General features: G+C 41.2%; 1 protein-coding gene across 2 annotated transcripts in view; it reads left to right on the top strand.

The window, feature by feature from the left end:
• The first annotated feature begins 366 nt into the window (after positions 1–366).
• HERC5 (HECT and RLD domain containing E3 ubiquitin protein ligase 5) overlaps positions 367–21,391 on the top strand; it is a 44,865-nt gene continuing 23,840 nt past the window's right edge. Inside the window, exons 1-11 of one of the 2 annotated variants that reach the window (XM_045881764.3) lie at positions 367–826; positions 3,576–3,696; positions 4,574–4,650; positions 7,973–8,194; positions 9,608–9,699; positions 10,203–10,333; positions 12,552–12,697; positions 13,827–13,903; positions 14,947–15,050; positions 16,591–16,650; positions 18,987–19,080. In XM_045881764.3, the coding sequence (XP_045737720.2) occupies positions 544–826; positions 3,576–3,696; positions 4,574–4,650; positions 7,973–8,194; positions 9,608–9,699; positions 10,203–10,333; positions 12,552–12,697; positions 13,827–13,903; positions 14,947–15,050; positions 16,591–16,650; positions 18,987–19,080 (1,407 nt within the window). In that variant the 5' untranslated portion in view covers positions 367–543. The remainder of the gene's footprint in view (positions 827–3,575; positions 3,697–4,573; positions 4,651–7,972; positions 8,195–9,607; positions 9,700–10,202; positions 10,334–12,551; positions 12,698–13,826; positions 13,904–14,946; positions 15,051–16,590; positions 16,651–18,986; positions 19,081–21,391) is intronic. The other variant, XM_064584786.1, reaches the window with a different exon arrangement.

Genomic DNA, 21,391 nt, shown 5'->3' on the forward strand with positions numbered 1-21,391 from the left:
TCAGTCTCCTCGCGGTCGTGGGGCGGAGCCCGAGACCGAATGCTTAGCGAGCTTTCCTTACCACAGTAGTTCCTGGAAATTCTGCAAGTCGGCCTGTGTCAGTGCTCCTCCTAGCGGAACTGCAGTGTTTCTTCCAAGGCCACCAGGTCCAGGCGTTCAGGTGGCCACTGCTCGCCGGGGGACACCCCCTCAGCCCTGCCCACCCACCTCGTCATCGGCCAGCACCCTGTTTACTCTGGCAGCCTTCCAAGCCCTCCGTGACGCGCTCGAGTTTCCCTTTCCCTTCCCTTTTCGATTCCGCCCCCTTCCAAGCACAACGGTTTCGTTTCCTATTGGAACTGCGGGCTCCGCCCCCAATCAGCACGTTGCGAGCCCGGCGTCCCAGCGGGGGCGGAGTAGGGGAGGCTGCGGAGCCTCGACGCCACTGCGCTGTCCGCCACCTCTGGCTGAGCGCCGCGACGCCGGGGTCGGTTTTCTCGGGAGCTCCGTCTCCTCCGAGGTCCGGAGAGCCGAGGCGCGGCCGTAGAGCCCGGGACAGCGGCGATGGAGCAGAGGCCGCGAAGGAGAGCTCGGGGCGGCGTGCGCCCGGTCCCCGGGCCGGTCCCCCCGCCGCGACCCGCAGCGCCGCGGCGCTCCGCGGAGCCGCCGGGCACTCAGCTCTGGCTCTTCCCCAGTGCCGCGGGCCTCCGCAGGGCGCTGCCCCAGAGGACCGAGGCGACGCGTCAGATGTGCTGCACGCGCGGGCGCCTCGTGGTGTTGGAGCGCGGCGGGGCCGGCGTCGAGGTCCACCAGCTGCCGGCGGGGAGCGAAGGCGCCAAGAAGCCGAGTGAGTGGGGCGGGCAGTGCCCCCTCGGCCCTCCCGCCTCGGGCTGGGGGTGTGAGGGTGGGCGGCCGGGGGCCCCAAGTGCAGCGCCTGCGGAGCGGCCCGAGGGTGGGTGTGGCGGTCCTTCTCTAAACGCGAAGGGAAGCTCAGGAGGAGACCCGACGCCGCAGCGGTCTGCGGTGGCCGCAGAAACGCGCCGGGCCGGGTGGCTTTTGAATCTCGCACGTGCGAGCGCCTGAGGTCTCCCTTATCCGCGTTCCCAGTTGGCGCGGAGTTTGCAGGATGGTGGTGAGAACTGGGTCGCGCACTGTGCAAATAGCCCGTGCGGAGGGAGCGCGCGTGCAGGCGGCATCTGCTTAGCCAGTCCGCCGTTAGCACTGGTTTCTGTTGAAGTTTACTTTTCACTTACTCCTCTTTAGAACACAGCGGCTCCGATTTTGTGACCCTTTGGAAAATAGAGTTCTCTTGTTCTCAACGATAATATCTTATATATGCAAATAATTTAAAGAATGCTTTCAGTTGCACTTGTCCGCGGTGGCAATCTCCGTAGATGAGGTCAGGAACTGTGGTTCCGATTTTAAAGGTGGAGGAAAGCAAATGGCCATTCTTAATCTTGGGAAATTTTGTCCGTCTGTTGAGTGAAGAAAATGGTATTTTACTGGTCGTTATGCTTTTAACTCGGGCGAGGTCGAGCATCTTTTTTTTCTTTCTGTTGATCGTTTGCATTCCCTTTTTGGTGACCTGCTTGTTCATATCTTAGACTGGCTTTTTTTTTTTTTTTTAAGATTTTATTTATTTATTTGACAGAGAGAGACAGCGAGAGAGGGAACACAAGCAGGGGGAGTGGGAGAGGGAGAAGCGGGCTCCCCGCCAAGCAGGGAGCCCGATATGGGGCTCGATCCCAGGACCCCGGGATCACGACCTGAGCCGAAGGCAGACGCTTAACAACTGAGCCAACCAGGCGCCCCTCTTAGACTGGGTTTTTTAAAAATTTGAGTTGTAATCTTTTTCTTATTTATTTGAAAGAGTTATTTGAACATTGAGTAAGAATAGCACTTTGTCCAGCATAGACGTTGATGTTTTTCCCAACTTTGATGTTATTTTAGTCTCCTTAATCTTTTCTGTTAAGGCTTATGGATTTTGTGTTACAAAGCTATCCACACTCAGGTTTTTTGTTTTTTTTTTCTGTTTTTTAATGTACTCATCTTTACAGCAATTTAAGCTTTTACTTACTTTTTTAAGTAGGCTCCGTGGAGCCCAACGGGAGGCATGAACTCTTGACCCTGAGATCAAGACCTGAGTTGAAATCAAGAGTCTGGGTGGGGCTTACCCAACTGAGCCACCCAGGCACCCTTTATGCTTTTATTTTTAAAGTTAAAATTTTGGATGCACTTGAAAATTATTTTGATTTAAGGAGGTCGGGGAACCTAGATTTATTTGTTTCTCCAAGTGTTTAGTCTGATGTCCCAGTACCTTTTTTGAGTAACCTTTTTTTTTTCCTCCCTGCTCCTTGAGTAACTTTTTTTTTTCAACTGATTGGAAATGCTGATCTCTGAAAAAGATGACTGTTTAACCATTTCTTCTTCATTACCAAACGGTTTTGGTTCTCAAAGCATTTCTAATATGAAGATTTGTGCTTGGAGATTTTCACATGAATAAATCCTATTTGGTTAGGTTAGAACCGAAAAGTAAAGTCCCACATCCAATTTTTGTGAACAGATTAAATGAGATAAGCGTAAATGGTAACTGTGAACAATTTTTAAATCTCTTTTAGGAAGGGCTAAATATGTAGCAGTGCCAATAAAAATTATTTTGACAGCAGCCTCCTGAAAAATTAGTCCTCAAACACAATTCTTCCTTTTAAAAATAAAGAACTTGGCTTCTTTGTGGAGCAGTGAGGAGAGTTTCATTATTATTATTCGTTTTGTATTTGGAAAGAGTATATCTCAAAACACACAATATATATTTTCTCCTAAAATGAGTTATGTCATCCAGATACGGTTATATTTTCTTATAGACCTTTTCATTTCTGTCACTTCAAATGTAATTACTCTGTCTCAATTTATTAAACAGGAATCTAAAAGCAAATATTTAATTGGTTATTTTTTAAACTATATTGATTTTGTTTTATTTTATTTTTTTAGAGGGGGGAGGGACAGAAGAAGAGGGAAAGAAAGAAATGTAAGCAGGCGCCACGCTTCTCCATCTCACAACCCTGAGATCATGACCTGAGCGGAAATCAAGAGATAGGCTTAACCGACTGAGCCACCCAGGCGCCCCAAAACTATATTCAATTTAAAACAAAGTATGAGGGGCGCCTGGGTGGCTCAGTCGTTAAGCGTCTGCCTTCGGCTCAGGTCATGATCCCAGGGTCCTGGGATCGAGCCCCGCATCGGGCTCTCTGCTCGGCGGGGAGCCTGCTTCTCCCTCTCCCACTCCCCCTGCTTGTGTTCCCTCTCTCGCTGTGTTTCTCTCTGTCAAATAAATTAAAAAAAAAACAAACAAACAACTTTAAAACAAAGTATGAACAGTGCTTTCCCAAATTGAAAAAAATCCATGGGTCAAAACAATAGTCATTGCTAATTGCTCTGCTTTTGTTCTTGAATTTTTCTTTAAAGAGAGGTTCATGTTAAATCAAAGGTTGTCTAGTTGAAATTTTTTTCCAGGTGTTTTAGTGTATTATAATGAAATAAATAATGATAGTGGGTAATAACCAGAGTTATGATAGTTCCTGATTGGATTTGCTCTGCAGAGTGCATTAAATTAGGAAAAAAAATGAAGATACATTCCGTGGACCAAGGAGCAGAGCACATGCTGATTCTGTCCTCAGATGGAAAACCATTTGAGTACCACTATAGCACAGAACATGCAAGGTAGGGAACTTTTTTTTTCTTTTATTAGAAGTTATTTAAAATGTACTCAAAAGGCAATCATAATTTTTGTATTATGGTTTTATATTATGCCCTGCTTTACGTAGTGGCTCTTAAGTAAACAATTCTGAAATGACCGGTGAATTCCATCAGTGAGCTACAATCAAGTTAACTTGTCCCGTAGACATCGGGTCTTGCTTTGACATTTATTTATTTATTTTTAAAGATTTTTATTTATTTATTTGACAGACATAGACACAGTGAGAGCAGGAACACAAGCAGGGGGAGTGGGAGAGGGAGAAGCAGGCTTCCCGCCGAGCAGGGAGCCCGATGCAGGGCTTGATCCCAGGACCCTGGGATCATGACCTGAGCTGAAGGCAGCTGCTTAACGACTGAGCCACCCAGGCACCCCTTGCTTTGACATTTAAAAGAAATGGTTGTTAGTCTGCCTCACCCCAAATTGGACCTCCACATTCATTAATTCATTTACCCCTCATAATGAGTTAGATTATCAGAAATAAAAGTTTTCGACATAGGAGAAAAATACATTATCATGGAATGATTTGTGAGACTTTTTCCTAGTAGATCATGTGAATTAGAACTTATTTTCATCTTGTGTTATTCCTGTATCATACAATTATTGTTTGCAAAAGACACTTGGAATCATCCTAATTACAATTATATAGTGCACATTATTTTCCTTTTAAACCACCAATTAAAACACATGTAGTATTTTTTATAATTTTAGATGTACTGAATGTGAAGCAGTAAATTTAAATTTTTCCTTGAGCTTCAATCCCAATTAAATACAGTTAGTTTTAACATCGATGTTGCGACTTCGATTACGGTGATTGACATAAAATATATTTTCTTTCATCAGGTTTCAGTGCATTTTACAAGAAAAAAGTATAATTCAGATCACATGTGGAGATTATCATTCTCTTGCACTCTCAAAAGGTACTTTTCTGGAATACTGTTTTTTAGAGGGAATAAATGTGTATATATGTAGACCTAGTAGAATGTATCTGCTTCACTTTGTAACAGACAAAAATAATGGTTTTGAATTTGATATGGTTCAGGACACTTGTACTTTTTTTTAAAGTAAGCTCTAGGCCCACCATGGGGCTTGAACTCACAACCCTGAGATAGAGTCAGTAAAAAGTCACATGCTCTACCATCTGAGCCAGCCAGGCACCCCAAGGCACTTGTTAGAAAATAAGAGTAATTTTTGGATGTATAAAATCTTTAGGATTCCATATTTACTGTTCCTACAATGTACTCTGTCAAGTGACAAAACTAAAGCGATTTAGTAAAGAATTTGATACCCTTTGTTCAAGGACAAGCAGCCGATGGATTGGGAGTACAGTGCATCACAAACAATGGAGCATTCTGGGAGGATTTTGAGCAAGAGTGAGTTTTCTAGAGCATTAGAAGTCAAAGTGCAGAAATAGGCATGATTGGTTGGGGTTGTATATCTGACCTTATTTGGAAAGATCAGGGAACAAAGAAATAAGTGTACAGCCCAGAGTTGGCTTGTTGTTTGGGGATTGGCTTATTGGATAGATACATGGTGTTTCTGTTCAGGTAGAACATTTAAAGGAACATGTAAGTTGGTTTGCTGACATGGCACCCTGGGCAGGAATGGCTCCATCTTGACCCTGGAGATTTATTTCAACAGTTCCATGTTTCTGTTTTTCAAATAAGAAACAATGAAAATATTCTTAATAATCAAAATCATTCTGGAAACAGGACCAAGCATGGGCTACCCTTTCCTAGAAACTTCTTGCCTTTTCCTAGTGCTCTTTCAGCTTCCATGACAAGAGCTTAGAATCTCTTGGGTCTGTTCTTGTGGCCAGTTTGCAGGCCTCTGATGTGCTCGCACATTACCATTTGAATTCAGGGATTCCCCAGCTTTTATTATTTCCTACTTCTTATCAGACATTATAATGGTGGGAAATTGAAACAGTGAATACAGATTATTTCCTAAAGAAGCTTGACCATGGAGGAATAATTATAACAGGACGGTGATAAGTGGAAATTCAGGGTCAAGGAAAAAAATTTTTTTAAAATATGTAGGACAGATATAAACAAACTAAAGGGAAACTGGGATAAAAGGGAAGTAAATAATCCAGAACTTGACCTGTGTTGAAGGCCCTGTTGAAGTTTGAGAGTATGAACTTGCATTGGAAAAAATTGGCCTGGTTGTTTGACTTTATCCATTCATGAACACACATTTCATTTTGAGTATCTAGATTGATTAACTCAACAATTTATTTCTTTTACACTAATGGAGCCCATCCCTGTTCCTCCTCTGTGATGCTTTTTCGTGGTTCTAAAGCAATCACTGAAGAGTAAAGAATCTCTTTAATGTATACATTTTCCTAATTTCAATAATGGTGGTAAATTATTTCAATTACAAAATGTAATTTTTCAGGCTAGATTATTTTAAAAGGCCGTTGAGTATCAATTTTGTCTTAAATTTAAAAGGAAACAGCTCTTAGCTATCCTTTCTTTCTATAGGTACTTCTGTTAGATAAAATATTTCTTGGTTCTTAAGAAAAAAAAAAAAGGAATGCAGGTGAACATGAAGAATTATATGAAACTAGATACTTTGAAGAAAATACTGATTCCTTCTTAGGGGTGAAAAGTGGCCCACTGGTAATATTCTATCTACATGGAATCTTAGGGAAAGGGCTAATGCCAAGGAGTTTCTGCCATTTAGCCCCTAAGCCTGTCCCTGTTTTCCTTCTATTCTCTGTCTGCCTGATTTGTGCTGGTCATGTCTGACTACCCCCTTGATTAGGAAGAGCAGTCCGATGGTGCATCAGTTAGCATAGAGGGCAGCCCACAGTGGTAGAAGGAAGATAGGGCTAGAATCAGAGCAACTTGGGCTGGAATTCCAGTTCTGCCATTTCCTATGAAGTGAGCCCACTTTAACCCCTCTGAACCTTGGTTTGCTCATTAGTTAAGTTAAAAACAATTACACCTGCTCTGCAGAAGAACAAGGGTTTGAGAAAAAAGGTTATATCTATCTTGACCCTGGAGATTCATTTCAACAGTTCCATGTTTCTATTTTTCAAATAGATTGAAAAGGTTATAAAGGTTATAAAGATAAAACAGAAGCCTAGAGTCTAATGATATGGGGGCAAAAGAGATATTCAGAGTTTATTACCGGTAAATCATAATCTAGGAAGAATGAAAGTTGGGGAAGCAAGAAAGAATTGATCATTTCATCATTATATTCCTGCTGGCTGGTAGACACATGGTAGTTACATTTGAAGGAGAGGTTCTGCCCCTTACCAGATTCTGCACAGTATCTTGCAAAGGGGTGCTCAGTAAGCATTAATTCTCTGGTACATTTTTTCAGACTCAGATATAGTCAACTCCATTAGATTACACCTAAGAACTTTTATTGAAAAATATGCTTCATGTGTTCAATTAACAGAGGAAGATGCAGACTCTTTCAAGATACTCTGCTGTAATTTCAAATGTATACATTATTTAGAATCTTCAGGCACATGAACAGAGTGGGTGGGCAGAAGGAAGACATTAATTTTAGGTTTTTCCCAGATGTAGAATGTTTCTGGTTTTCATGGGCCCATTTCTTGAATTTGATTATAATATGTTCAGGTAGCTTCATTCTACCCTTCTTTGTCCGTTTGGGCTGCTGTAACAAAAATACCATAGATTGGCTGACTTAAACAGCAGAAATTTCTTTCTCCCAGTTCTGGAGACTGGAATTCCAATTCAAGGTGCCAGCAGATTCAGTGTCTGTGTGGGGGGCCTATCTTCTTACATGGTGGAGAGGGCAAGAGAACTCTCTGGAATCTCTCTTATAAGGGCATTAATCTCATTCTTGAGGGCTCCATCCTGATGAGCTCAGCTAATCCTAATCATCTCCCAAAGGTCCACCTCCTAATACCTTCACTTTGAGGGTTAGGATTTCAACATACATACTTTTTGAGGGGGACATGACCATTAAAGAAGCCCACGATCTAGTGATGTGGGGCAAAGGCGGGTGTTCAGGGTTTATTGCTGGTACATCACAATCTAGGAAGATAAGATTTGGGGAAGCCAGGACATAAACTCTACCCTTTGAGGCAGGAGGTAAGGAAGTACTGCTAAAGAGAAGATTTCTTCTAGTTTTTCTGTCTCAGACATAGGGGAAGTTGAATGTAAGAGACTGATAGTATAGTATGGATAACATACATAATGTTCTAAGTTAATGTCTCCTGCACTTTAAACTTAATAAGGCAGCATTTTGTTTGTTTATGTCAAGGTGGTGAGCTGTTCGCATGGGGACAGAATTTACATGGCCAGCTTGGAGTTGGAAGACTGTTTGCCTCAATCCCCACACCACAGATTGTGGAGCACCTGTCAGGAGTCCCCTTGGTTCAGATTTCCGCGGGAAAAGCCCACAGCATGGCCTTATCCATGTCTGGAAACATTTACTCATGGGGAAGAAATGATTTGGGACAACTAGGCCTGGGCCACACTGACGGTATGGAACCATATTTTCAAGTTCACATTATCAGATATATTTGTCAGATAAGAGGTGAATTTAATACAAGCCTCCCTGTCAGAAATGGTTCAGATCTTCACGGTCATTGGTGCTGTTCTTCCTGGTTATCTCTGTCTTCAGGGCAGAAGCAATCTAGGAGACATGCATAGTGTGGAAGTTGTTGCTGTGAGTGAGATATGTGTCAGGGTTGTGTGGGCTATGGGAAGGAGCATTGCACTGATTGGAATACCTGGACTCTGCTTCCCACTTTGCAGTTAACTAATGGCAGGGCCTTACTAAGTCACTTAACTTCTCTAGGCCTTATTTTCTTTTTCTATGAAGTGATGCATTTGGATGAAATGACCTCCGAAGTGCCTTTGCACTTAAATGTCTAATACAAGTATATCCATATTAGGACAAAAGGATACTAATGATCTCTTTAAAAACTCACATATTCTAATCTTAGTCTATAAGGTATCAATTATATCTGTATACACAGATGTGGAAAAAAACCTGTAATTGCCACTGTCGAACTACTTTCACAAAGCAGATGGCAAACTTTTTTTTTTTAAAGATTATTTATTTATTTATTTGAGAGAGAGAGAGCACATAAGAGGGGGGAGGGTCGGGAGGGTCAGAGGGAGAAGCAGACTCCCTGCCAAGCGGGGAGCCCGATGCGGGACTCGATCCCGGGACTCCAGGATCATGACCTGAGCTGAAGGCAGTCGCTTAACCAACTGAGCCACCCAGGCGCCCTGGCAAACTTTCTTATGATCCTGAATACCCTCTTGGAGTTTTTAGGAGTTTTTAGGTATGGCAAATTGCTGCTTTATCAGCTGTAGTAATGCACCTGTTTTCCCCTGGGTTACTGGGTCATATACTGCATCTTTCCCCGACGTGGCCCAATGCTAATTACTTAGAAGCAACCACAGTCAATGTTAGAAAAATATTCAAAGCAGGGAAAGGAATAAAGAAGTTAAACTGTTTTTGCTGAACCTCTAAGTGCTTTGACAAGGAAATCGTGAGAAGAAAGGAGAGGTAGTATAGGGCAGGGACACTGTAGTAGAGAATTTAAAAGAAAAGAAAGAATCTTTATGTTCATTAAAAGGGTGATTTTAGATGCGAATTGGAAATACCAGATATGCTGCAATTAATCAAGTTAGGCTAACAGGAGAAGAGTGGGTTCTGGGAAGTGGCTTGACACTTTCACATGAGTTCTGCTGTGTGTGGCCCTTTGACCACTGCCTCACCCCCAGTTTTAGGCCAAAATAAATGTACCAACACAGAGGCCTTTCTTGTCAGAAGGTGTTGGGAACTGTGCTGCCAGCTGAGAGACAGTCCAGGTATGTTCCCAGTAGCGCGGAACTCCAGCGTCCTCTTTGGATCACGTCAGCTGTTCTTTTCCTTGCATAGGTGAAGATTTTCCTTCCCTTATTGAACCACTGGACAATCAGAAAGTTGAATTTCTTGCTTGTGGTGGCTCTCACACTGCCCTGCTCACAACGGTGCGTGTATCCTTGACTCCGATGGTAATTCTGGAAGAACTTTATAGTGGGAAAAGCACAAAATACCTGGGTGTGGGCACTTAGTATTTCCCTGAGAAGAAGGGTGACTTCCCACATGCAGGATTGTCCTACTGATAATTTGGGGGCTTTGCTTTGATGGTCTTTTTTTTAAAGATTTACTTATTTTAGAGAGTGTATGCACATGAGTGGGGGAAGGGCAGAGAGGGAGAGAAGCAGATTCCTCTTAGTGCAGAGCCCAATGTGGGGCTTGATCTCATGACCCTAAGATCATGACCTGAGCCAAAATCAAGAATCAGATACTTAACCTACTGAGCCACCCAGGATCCCCTGATAGTCCTTTTATTAATTCACTTATCAGTGAGTAGTCCTTTTGTTAATTATTCAGTAATATCGCTGAATTCAGTAATATTTTATTAATTATTAAGTAATATTGCTTACTGTTGTATTTTTCTAGAATCTGATGAGAAGTTTTCTTTCTTTAGGATGGGCTGGTATTTACTTTTGGTGCTGGAAAATATGGGCAACTTGGTCACAGTTCCACACAGAATGAATTAAGACCCCGTTTGGTGACTGAACTCGCTGGGAATAGGGTGACCCAGATAGCATGTGGAAGGTAAGTTGTAATGTGTCCGTGAAAATTGATGAAATCAATACCATAAATTTAGATAGGTGGTTTAATAAAACTCCCATCAGTTTTTGTTTTTTTTTTAAGATTTTTATTTATTTATTTGACAGAGAGAGACACAGCAAGAGAGGGAATATAAGCAAGGGGAGTGGGGGAGGGAGAAGCAGCCTTCCCACCGAGCAGAGAGCCCGATGCAGGGCTTGATCCCAGGATCCTGGGATCATGACCTGAGCTGAAGGCAGATGCTTAACGACTGAGCCACCCAGGCGCCCTCCCATCAGTTTTTTTGATTGAGATAAAAGTATCAAACATTTTCACATGGATGAAGATGCTTAATTTACATTATTAGATAATAATCTTTATTTTAATATATGTATTTGTTTTCATTGGCTTTTTTTTTTTTAAGATTTTATTTATTTCAGAGAGAGAGAGTACACAAGTGGGGGGAGACAGGCAGAGGGAGAGGGAGAAGCAGGCTCCCCACTGAGCAGGGAGCCCGATGCGGGGTTGATCCCAGGACCCTGAGATCATGACCTGAGCTGAAGGCAGATGCTTAACTGACAGAGCCACCCTGGTGCCCCTTCATTGGCTTTTTAAAAAAAATATTTATTTAAATAATCTCTATACCCATCGTGGGGCTAGAACTCCCGAGATCAAGAATTGCATGCTCCTCAGACTGAGCCAGGCAAGCATGCCCTGCATTGTTTTTTTTTTTTTTTAAATTGGAAAATTTATTCACTTTCTGTTGCCCCTTTAGTGAAAAAGCTTTGTAACTGTTCAAACACACTTTAACCTTTAAGAAAAATAGGTTATTTATTTGGGAAAAAATAAACATGAATCACAAAGGATTATTCATTGATGTAATGACTTTCTCACAACCCCTCAGACGCCAACATACTGTTAATATAATTCTTTCAGAGTGATCACAGTAGAGGATAAGACAAAGTCAGTGGTGGTTTGAGTAGAATATTCTGATAACTTTGATTTTTCACAGCCTTTTTTTTTTAAGTAAAAGTAGAAAAACTTGCTCAAACTCCTTGGCTTACTGAGTTATTCCTTGAACGTCATTCAGTCCATTTCTCACCAGTGGGATTTTGGGTTGTGAGGTTAAGAAATCTTTTCAATCAGATACTCTTCTTTTGGGCAATTCTTCCTTATTAAACACAAGCAAATTCAGGCTCTTATCTGAATATTGGGTTCATGTGTTTGTTTACCAAAATCGTTGTGTAAAAAATTCATGTATGTACTTTTCAGTCTATAGACCTATTATTTTATGATCCTGGAGTAAAATTACATATATGGATTTTATTAAAGTAGACCAGATTATTGGGATGGTATGATTCTCTGCATTCAAGGGAACATTACCACCACCTTGGATTTTTAACATTCTTTTAAGTAGCATGTATTAGAAGAGGAGTCTCACGTAAGAGATAGCTTAATACACACCAGGGCAGTTCCCCTACTAACAGGAGAATTCACTGGAAAGACACTCAGAACTCACTGAAAACTGTTAAAGTCAGATTCCCATTTATTATAAGAAATGGATACAAATTAGAACCAGTCAAAGGAAGTGATGTATAGGACAGAGTCTAGGAGGAGTCCAAACAAGGAGCTCCCGCTGTCCAGTCCCCTTGGAATCATGGATGGGATGGTATTACCTCCTCCCAGCCCAGAACATGACAATGTGTAGAGTATTGCCATTCAGGGAAGCACACCCAAGTCCAGAGTTAATTGGGGTTTCATTGCTTAGTCCTGATTGATTGGATCATTGCCTCTGGCAGTAAACTGTACATCCAGCCTCTCCCTCCCAGTAGGGTTGGGCTTCCATTTAGCCAGAGGGGCCCTTCCTGAGCCACCTGGGTCAACTGTAGGTGTGATCTCAGGAGCTTGCCATGAATAACAAAGACACTCCTATCACCTGGGAAATTCTAAGGGCTTAGAGGTTACCTCCCAGGAACTGAGGACAAAGGCAAATTCTTTACTTAATGCATTCTAGAATGGGAGAGGCCATGGAGCCAATCAGTAAGGGAATCATTATGGGTAAGGTCTTTGGGAAATAGAGGGAGCTCAGAAAGGATCACCTAATTCCATTTTAGGAATTAGTTTCACTCACCGGGTAACCTAATTTCAGCAGTTTACCATGTTGCTGCATACTCTCTTCATTGTAGATAATTGAGAATTGACCGTATGTGCTTTTATTTAATAGGCGGCACACACTTGCCTATGTTTCTGATTTGGGGAAAGTCTTTTCTTTTGGTTCTGGAAAAGAAGGACAACTGGGAAACGGTGGAACACATAATCAGCTGATACCACTTCCCATGAAATTGCCATCAAATGAAGAACTCAAATTTGGTAAATTTTGTAGGAGCACAGGATTTGGCATAAATACCACTGTCAAGAAACTGATTTTTCTAAGGGTGTAATGTGACAAGGAAAAAAAATGTATGACTAAGAAGGGAGTTTTTCTAAACATTGGTTTCATTTTTTTACTTGTAAAGAACTTAAAATATTCAGTATAATTAATGAAGTCAGAATAACCATTAGCGTTCTCTTACCCTTCAGATTAAGATTAATGTGGACCTAAAATGATAGAACATAAAATAGATGATATGGATTCAGAGGTATATGCCACAGGAGACCTATTAATTCCGTGGTGATTGGTTTTCACCTGGTAACTGACTCACAATCACCTAAACCCCCGAGAACGATGAGCAACTGATCTATGCCAGGCACTGTAACTGTGCTTAGCCCTTATGTGTGTTATCTCACCTGTCCTTTAACAGTTCGGGGAGATGTGTGCTCTCAGGCTCATTTTACTGGAGGGTACAGAAACTTGGAGGGTGAAAGGTTAGCCAGTTCTTACAGCCAGTCAGTGGTTTGGCTAGATTTGAACTGTGGCCTGAGCCACACACAGCTCCAAAACACTCTGCTATTGAAACTGTCCCAGAGTACTTTGGTTACATACTTCTGAAACCTTAGTTGGTGACCCAAGGTACCAGAATTCTCTTAAGTTCTTCTGGGAAAATGAACAGTAGGGTTATTTCTTTGAGCAGTTCATATATTTGATTTCTTACAACCACTTAGATTTTTGAAGTACTTATTTACATTCTTTATAGCCAGTAGTTACTGGTTAGATCTTGAGTTGTAGAATATGGCTTTTGGTAATGAGAGCTGAATTAAACCAGGGATCAGCTAACTAATCAAATACTGGTTTGACTATTTTATATATAAGCATTTACATTAATTATGTACGTCAGACTGATGTCACCTGTCAATCTTGTAGATCGCCTGTGTTTGCCAGCTAGACTTTACTCTGAAGGAAATGTATATTTCTGCTTCATGGGTGGGAAATGTGTTGAGTCTTTGTGTATCATAAAGAGAAAAGGACTAAGTTTGAGAAGAATCTGAAATGATTTAAATTGAGTGTGCATGTTTGTGCCAGTCACTTTCTGCACTCTTACTTTCTATGTCTCCCTTTCAGAAAGCCGTACTTCAGAAAAGGAGTTAATATTGATTGCTGGAGGGAATCAAAGTATTTTGCTCTGGATGGGAAAAAAGGTAAAAATAGATCTCTAGATGTTTTATAACTTGGTATTTTAAGCAAACTGAAGGGTTTCAGGATCCAAGTGTGGTGAATTCCAGAATCATTTAGTTCCTAAACTGACCTTTAGGGAATAAACATGGATCCTTTATTGTCAAAAATACATTAAGTATTGACTCAAAGAAATCAACAGATTTGTCTCTGGTAAGTGTCAAATCAGATTTCCTTAGATCTTTCCTTTGCCCTGCCAATGGTATTAGGTCGGTATCCTAGCAAGCCATCAGGTTGACATTCTAATATGATTTTGCTGGCCAGTACTAAAAAAGACCCCAGGTTCATGGGCCTGTGAATCATGAGTTCATAACCTCCTCACCCTACTTTGCTGAGGCAAACCAAGTTCCGCCCACTCCTACACAAAGGATCTTCCCCTTGAGGCTGCTCATTTTATTTTATTTATTTATTTATTTATTTAATTTTTTTTTTTTTTAAAGATTTTATTTATTTATCTGACAGAGAGACACAGCGAGAGAGGGAACACAAGCAGGGGGAGTGGGAGAGGGAGAAGCAGGCTTCCCGCGGAGCAGGGAGCCCGATGTGGGACTCGATCCCAGGACCCTGGGATCATGACCTGAGCTGAAGGCAGACGCTTAACGACTGAGCCACCCAGGCGCCCCCTTGAGGCTGCTCATTTTAATCTGATTATATGTGTAGGAACTGCTGAGTGTTGGAGCACTCAGAGAAATTTACCTTGGATTTAAGCCCCTTGGACAAGAAATTGACGACTAGGCAAACAAATGATCGATTACATCTTGGTGAAATCTTACTTCAGGATTTCCCACAGCTATATTATCCTCTTTAAAAATCAGTATTGGGGCGCATGGGTGGCTCAGTCGTTAAGTGTCTGCCTTCGGCTCGGGTCATGATCCCAGGGTCCTGGGATCGAGTCCCGCAAAAAAAAAAAAATCCGTATTATCCTGTATCCTTAGAATGTGCCTAAAAGTTGGACACCTATTTCTGTGGTGTCTAAATTGCTGTGTTTTACTTGCTTGTTTATGTACAGAATCCCTATGTTAATCTGAGGAGGAAAATTCCTACACTGAATGAAGGGACCGTAAAGAGGTGGATTGCTGATGTGGGGACTAAACAGTGGCAAAATACAAAAAGGTACAGCCCCTGTGTTTCTCTCCTCATAGAGTTCTGTAAAGTAGCCTTTCCCCCCCTGACTGGTTCTGCACAGTAAGAGATGTGAGGTTTTGTGGTCCACCATGGTCCATCAGCCAGAGGTCTTCAGAGAAACCGAACCGATAGATAGGGGTGTGTGTATGTGTGTGTCTGTGTGTGTGTAGACAGATTTATTTTTAAGGGTGTGTATATAGACAGATTTATTTTTAAGGAGTTGGCTTACGCAGTTGTAGGAACTGACTGTGTGTGTGTGTGTGTGTGTGTGTGTGTGTGTGTGTGTAGACAGACTTATTTTTAAGGCGTTGGCTTACGCAGTTGTAGGAACTGACAAGTGCTAAATAGGTAATGCAGGCCAGCAGGCTGGAGACCCAGGGGAGAGTTAGTACTGCAGCTTGAGTGAGAAGGCAGTCTGGAGGTGGAGGCAGAATTCTCCATGCCTGGGAACCTTTTTCTCTAAGGCCCTCCACGATTGGATGAGGCACACCCACATTATGGAGGGTGATCTGCTTTACTCAGAGTCTGTTGATTTGATTGTGAATCTCCTCTAAAAAATATCTTCACGGCAACATCTGGATTGGTGTTTGACCAGATATTTGGGTACCATAGCCTAGCCAAGTTGACACATTAAAATTAAACATCACAGCTAATATGTAAGCTCCTTGAGGTCAGCTTTCTTTACTGGAGGACCTCTCTGGATCTCTGATATGTTTGCATATATTGTGACTGTTTTGAGTAGGAGATACAACCTATATCATTTCCCAACACTCTTAGACCTTAGAACCACTTGTCTGTGGACCTCCTCTTCACAGCTGAACAGTGTGGGCAGTCTTGGCTTAAAATGATACAACTCCTACCATCTTTAAAGATTATACTTAACTTTTACAAACGTTTCCTTTTAGAGCTACTTTTAGATATGGTTTCCTAATTGCAAAAAGTAGTTGTATAAAATAGCTGCATCACAATCTGCATGGTCGATCAGGAACTGTGCTGGTGACTGCACTCACCTTGCTGGGTGCTGCCTAATGTGTGGAACTGTCAAAACACTGTGTCGTACTCCTGAAACCTAGATGACATTCTCCATCAACTGTACTTCAATAATTTAAAAAAAACTACTCGTGCTATTACTTCCAAGTTGGAACTGAGCCTACTCTCCTCACTCCCATCCTCCCATTTAGTTTCTGGTAATTTTTTTCTGTCCCGCTTAAGTGGAACAAAAATAAATCGGGCTTGGAGAGCTGGGTGGGATGGGAATGTCTTACTTATTCAAGGACAAACCCTAGGTCCGTCCTTTTCCTCTTTCCCTGTGGCTTCTCTGAGTACACACCTTTTTATTACTCACATCTGCCACTGAAATTTTGAGATTGGGAAAATGGAATAGACTTTTAGATGCCCAAGGCAGAATGCAAACAAATCAGAGACAGAAAAGTTTGAAGGATGGTTAGATGTTTTATTTATCATATCTCATGCTATAAGGAGGCATACAGTATGATTTGTTTTAACCACCATCTTATTCCTAAAACAGGGAAATCAGAGAGATATTTTCATCTCCTGCTTGTCTGACTGGAAGTTTTTTAAGGGAAAGGTAATATTTATAATATATTTATAAAATTTAAGATCCTGTTAAAAATACTGTGTACAGCATGGTGACTATAGTTAATGGATTATATATTTGAAAGTTGCTAAGATAGTAGATCTTGAATGTATTCATTATAAAAAAAAAATTGGGGGACATCTGGGTGTCTCAGTGGTTAAGCGTCTGCCTTTGGCTCAGGTCATGGTCCCAGGGTGCTGGGATTGAGCCCCGCATCGGGCTCCCTGCTCAGTGGGGAGTCTGCTTCTCCCTCCCCTTGCTCTTGTGCTTGTGCTCTCTCTCTCTCTTCCTCCTTCTCAAATAAATATTTATAAAAAGGAAAAAAAATTTTAACTATGTGGTGATGGATGTCAGCTAGACTAATTGGTAATTATTTTGCAATATATATACATACGTCAATTCATTATGTTATACACACCTGAAACTAATAAAATGTTATACTGTATTTCAATAAAATGAAAGATTGTAAAGAAAACGGCATGAGGGTAAAATAATTGGCTCTGTGTTTGTCTTTTTAAAAATTAACTTTTTGGGCGCCTGGGTGGCTCAGTTGGTTGAGCGACTGCCTTCGGCTCAGGTCATGATCCTGGAGTCCCGGGATCGAGTCCCTCATCGGGCTCCCTGCTCGGCAGGGAGTCTGCTTCTCCCTCTGACCCTCCTCCCTCTCATGCTCTCTGTCTCTCATTCTCTCTGTCTCAAATAAATAAGTGAAATCTTTAAAAAAATAAAAAATAAATAAAAATTAACTTTTAAAAAAATTTTTATTTCTGTTCTAGAGAGAGAGCATGCACACGTGTGCGGGGTGGGAGGCAAGAGGGAGAGGGAAAGAGAGAATCTCAAGCAGACTCCCCACTGAGCGTGGATCCCAACATGGGTCTCGATCTCACAACCCTGAGATTATGACCTCAGAAATCAAAGGTTGGACACCTAACTGACTGAGCCACCCAGGCACCCCTAAAAATTAACTTTTTGTAATGAAAGCAAATACATGCGCACTGTAGAAAATGTCAAAAATAAAGACCTGTGACCGAAAAAAAAAAAATGAAAATCACCCATAATCCACCACTTAAGAGGAATAGCTTTTGTGTATATATCTTTTTTTGTGATGTATTTTTTTTCTAAAAATGTGATTGTTATTTTATATATTACTTTATACTTAATGTACTTGTCCATTTCCTATTTTATTCAGTTCATATTATTCAGTAGTTTTCTTTAATGTCATTGTAATGGCTGCATGGTATTCCATGGAAGGACATACCTTAATTAATTTACAATTCACTGTTACAAGGTGTTAAGGTTTCTTTGAATTTTTAAATATGAAAGAACGACTTTGCACCTCTTCCTAAATGTTTATATATTTATCTTAAAAATGTTTTCTCTTTTGAGACACTAAATATTTGTATTATTTTATAATGTGTCTATTTCTAAGACATTGAACATAAATATGTTAAGAATAAATAATTCACAAGATAACTTAAACACTTCATTAGTAATTTTTTTTTAAAGATTTTATTTGAGAGAGAGAAAGAGAGAGAGAAGGCATGAGCCAGAGAGAGAGGGAGAAGCAGGCTCCCCGTTGAGCAGGGACCTCAATCCTGGGATCATGACGTGAGCCGAAGGCGGACGCTTAACTGACTGAGCCACCCAGGCGCCCCTCTTTAGTAATTTTTTGTTGCAACACTAAGAATTTACTGCTCTGAAGCCCCCTCATCTTTTTTGAAAGGTTTATTTATTTATTTATTAGAGAGGGAGAGCCAGCATGAGTGGGAGGGGCAAAGGGAGCGGGAGAGAGAATCTTAAGCAGGCTCTATGCTGAGTGTGGAGCCTGAGGTGGGGCTCAATCACGTATGTATGACCTGAGCCAAAACCGAGTCAGATGCTTAACTGACTGTGCCACCCAGGTGTCCCTGAAGTCCCCTTTTTTGATCCTGACTTTCAGTTCACGTAACTGGGAGAAATGGTCATTTTTTTCAGAAATGGGGAAAAACCTTTTTGTGTGTGTGTGTGTGGCTGTTTTTGTAAACTAAGTATTTAAGATAACATAATATCTGAGTTAAACTTGGATAGTATATATATTGTTAATGTGGTTTTGATATTTTTTAGCCTTTTAGAAATAATCATAAGTGGTCAACTACATTTCAACTGAATTTATATTTAGCCAAGTTATCTTTATTGTAAAGTTGAGGGAAAAAGGAATTTTATTGAAATGAAATAAGGTTTAGAAGAAACGCTTCATCTGGATAAATAATCTGATAAAATACTTAATTTTGAAGTGTCTTGTTCCATTTACTTATCCATCTACTTTTAAATTTATCTTCCTTCTATAGAAAAGCTGCAGAAACAATGCTTATTCACTTGGACTTAAATAAAGCAAGAAACGCTTTTAAAGAGTTAACCCAGAAGGACTGGATTGCTAACACGGTGGTATTCTTTAAATTCTTATTTAGAAAAAGAAAATACATAAAACATTTTTTTGTAAGAATTCAGAATTTGAGAAGAAATACTTTGTTTGAGGAGAGTCTCTGAGACTGTAGCACATCCAGATTCGGTGAAATTCAGGTAGCATTCGGAAGTTGGCCCCCTTGTGGTGAAATGGTTGCTCTGGTAATCACGTAGATGACAAATAGTCTAAATGGTTCATCTGTACACACACACACACACACACACACACACGCACCTATAAATAGATGCATACACTCTCTAGAGGGAATTTTGTCAGCTCATGGCTATAAGGAAGATGATTGAAGGATTTCTTGAGATTGGTACACTAGAATACGAACAACATGTTATTTACAATTATTTTAAACGTAAGTGTAGAAATGAGAACACTTTTTGGTATGAACATCCCCCTTACCTGGGACTACCTGGATTCTTTTTCTCTGTTTTGTTCTATTGCACTTCCTTTCTATAGGTCCTAGAATGTTCTTTGGGGGATTGTTGCTTGTTTCAGTACTGTTATTATTGTCTTTAGTTTCCCACTTTGCCAAATGCTCTGAACATGTTTCCTTTATTAGGTTAGCCTTTCTTGATGTAGCCTTTATTAATTTATTTCTCTGTTCTCTTATACTGGTTGATCTAGGGGTAGTATTTTTTATGTTCTCTCAATCTGTTTCTTTCCTGGTCTCACTCTCATTCCTTTTCTCTCTCTCTCTCTTTCACCTCTCTCTCTCTCTGGGCCCCTCTCCCTTTTCTCCCCTCCCCTCCGCTCTGCTCTCTTCTCTCCCCTCCCCCCTTCTTCCTCCCTGTCCCCCCTTCCCCTCTCTCCATTCCCTTCTCCCTCCCTCTCCCCCTTCTCCTGCTCATTTGCTCTTGGCCCCTGTTTCTGTACCTTTCCTTCTCTTTCTCTCTCAGTCTCCCTGTCATCTCTCCCTCCTTCCTCTCCTGCTTCACCTGTTCTGCTGTATCCTCCAAAACCAACATTCTCTATCTGAGCTTCAGGGTCTCTTTACACACACTCCTTTCTCTTGAGGGAAGATGAAAAGTTTAATTCTGTTAACCTTGGCAGAACCATGGCCCTATTAGAGGTCTGAGGTAAAATGGATCCCCAATTACATACCCTTATCAGGACTCTGCAGCATTTAGTAGGAAGATCACCACTTCTGCATCTGTGGAGGGAAGAATTTGGGCCAATTCCTCACTAGAGCTAATTATACCTTGGTTGTGCCAGAACAATATTGTATGATACGCAGTCGATGTAATCGTAGAGCAGTCTTACGTTATTTCAGACCAGAGAGTTGGCTCAGAAGACCTGTAATGTTTCTATTTTGAGGTTTCTGTGACACAGATTCACAGACTTTTGCAGTTCATTTCTTTACTCAGCAGACACTTGAATGCTTGCTCTGTGTAGGGCACTGTGGTGCGGACTCCTGGTGAAAATGAAAGAGACATGCTCCCTGTCTTATAAAACAGTTAGGGACGCAGACACAAACATGCAGGTATTAGTGGGAAGACTGGGTGTGTTTTACGTTCCACTGTCTTCCCTAATGCCTCACTTAGAACCTAGTTAGTGAATAATAATTTCTGGATGAATGAATTCAGTCATCACTAGGGCAGTGGATGGTCATCTCTACTTAGAGTACTCAAAACAAGGTCCCCAGAGGAAGTACGAGTTTACCATGTGCCTACCTCAGAAAGGTCATTCCTGGCAGTCAGGGAAGTACACTGATGCACAAGTGTGTGGAACCAGATGGCTGAAGTGAGAGGATCACAGAGTTCTGCAGGGTTGGGGGGAGGTTGGGAGGTTTGGTGATGTGGCAGCTGATGAGCACCGAGGTAGGAGGGGGGTGTGATACCGAGAGGTGTTAAAATAGAGTAGTTGGGTATGTGTACTCCAAAGACTGAACCATGTAGTAGGAGCCTGGCATAGTGTTTTGATATAAAAGTAGATAATTATAAGAATTTGTACATTTAGAGATCTCATTTAGCTCATATCATAATTTAATAGTTAAGTTTGGGCTTTGGAGTCAGAAAGATCCAGAAGAGGTTCCCACTTAGTTCTGTGCCCTTGAGCAGATAGAGATTTCCTATCTATAAAATGGGGTTAATAATACCATATATGTTCTTAAAGAACTACAAGGATTAAATGACCTAATTAACATATGTAAATCACTTAGCTTAATATCTGACAAATGAGTATTCTACAGCTTCTCACTGGGTTTTGAAACAAATTATTTCTGTTATCTGGGCACATCTAACATAAACATTCAGAATTGCATTTGAATTTTTCTTGAAC

The sequence above is a fragment of the Mirounga angustirostris genome, unplaced genomic scaffold (assembly GCF_029215605.1).
Source record: "Mirounga angustirostris isolate CCGP_5_RB_7025 unplaced genomic scaffold, mMirAng1.0.hap1 SCAF_2, whole genome shotgun sequence".
In the NCBI taxonomy this organism is placed as follows: domain Eukaryota; kingdom Metazoa; phylum Chordata; class Mammalia; order Carnivora; family Phocidae; genus Mirounga; species Mirounga angustirostris.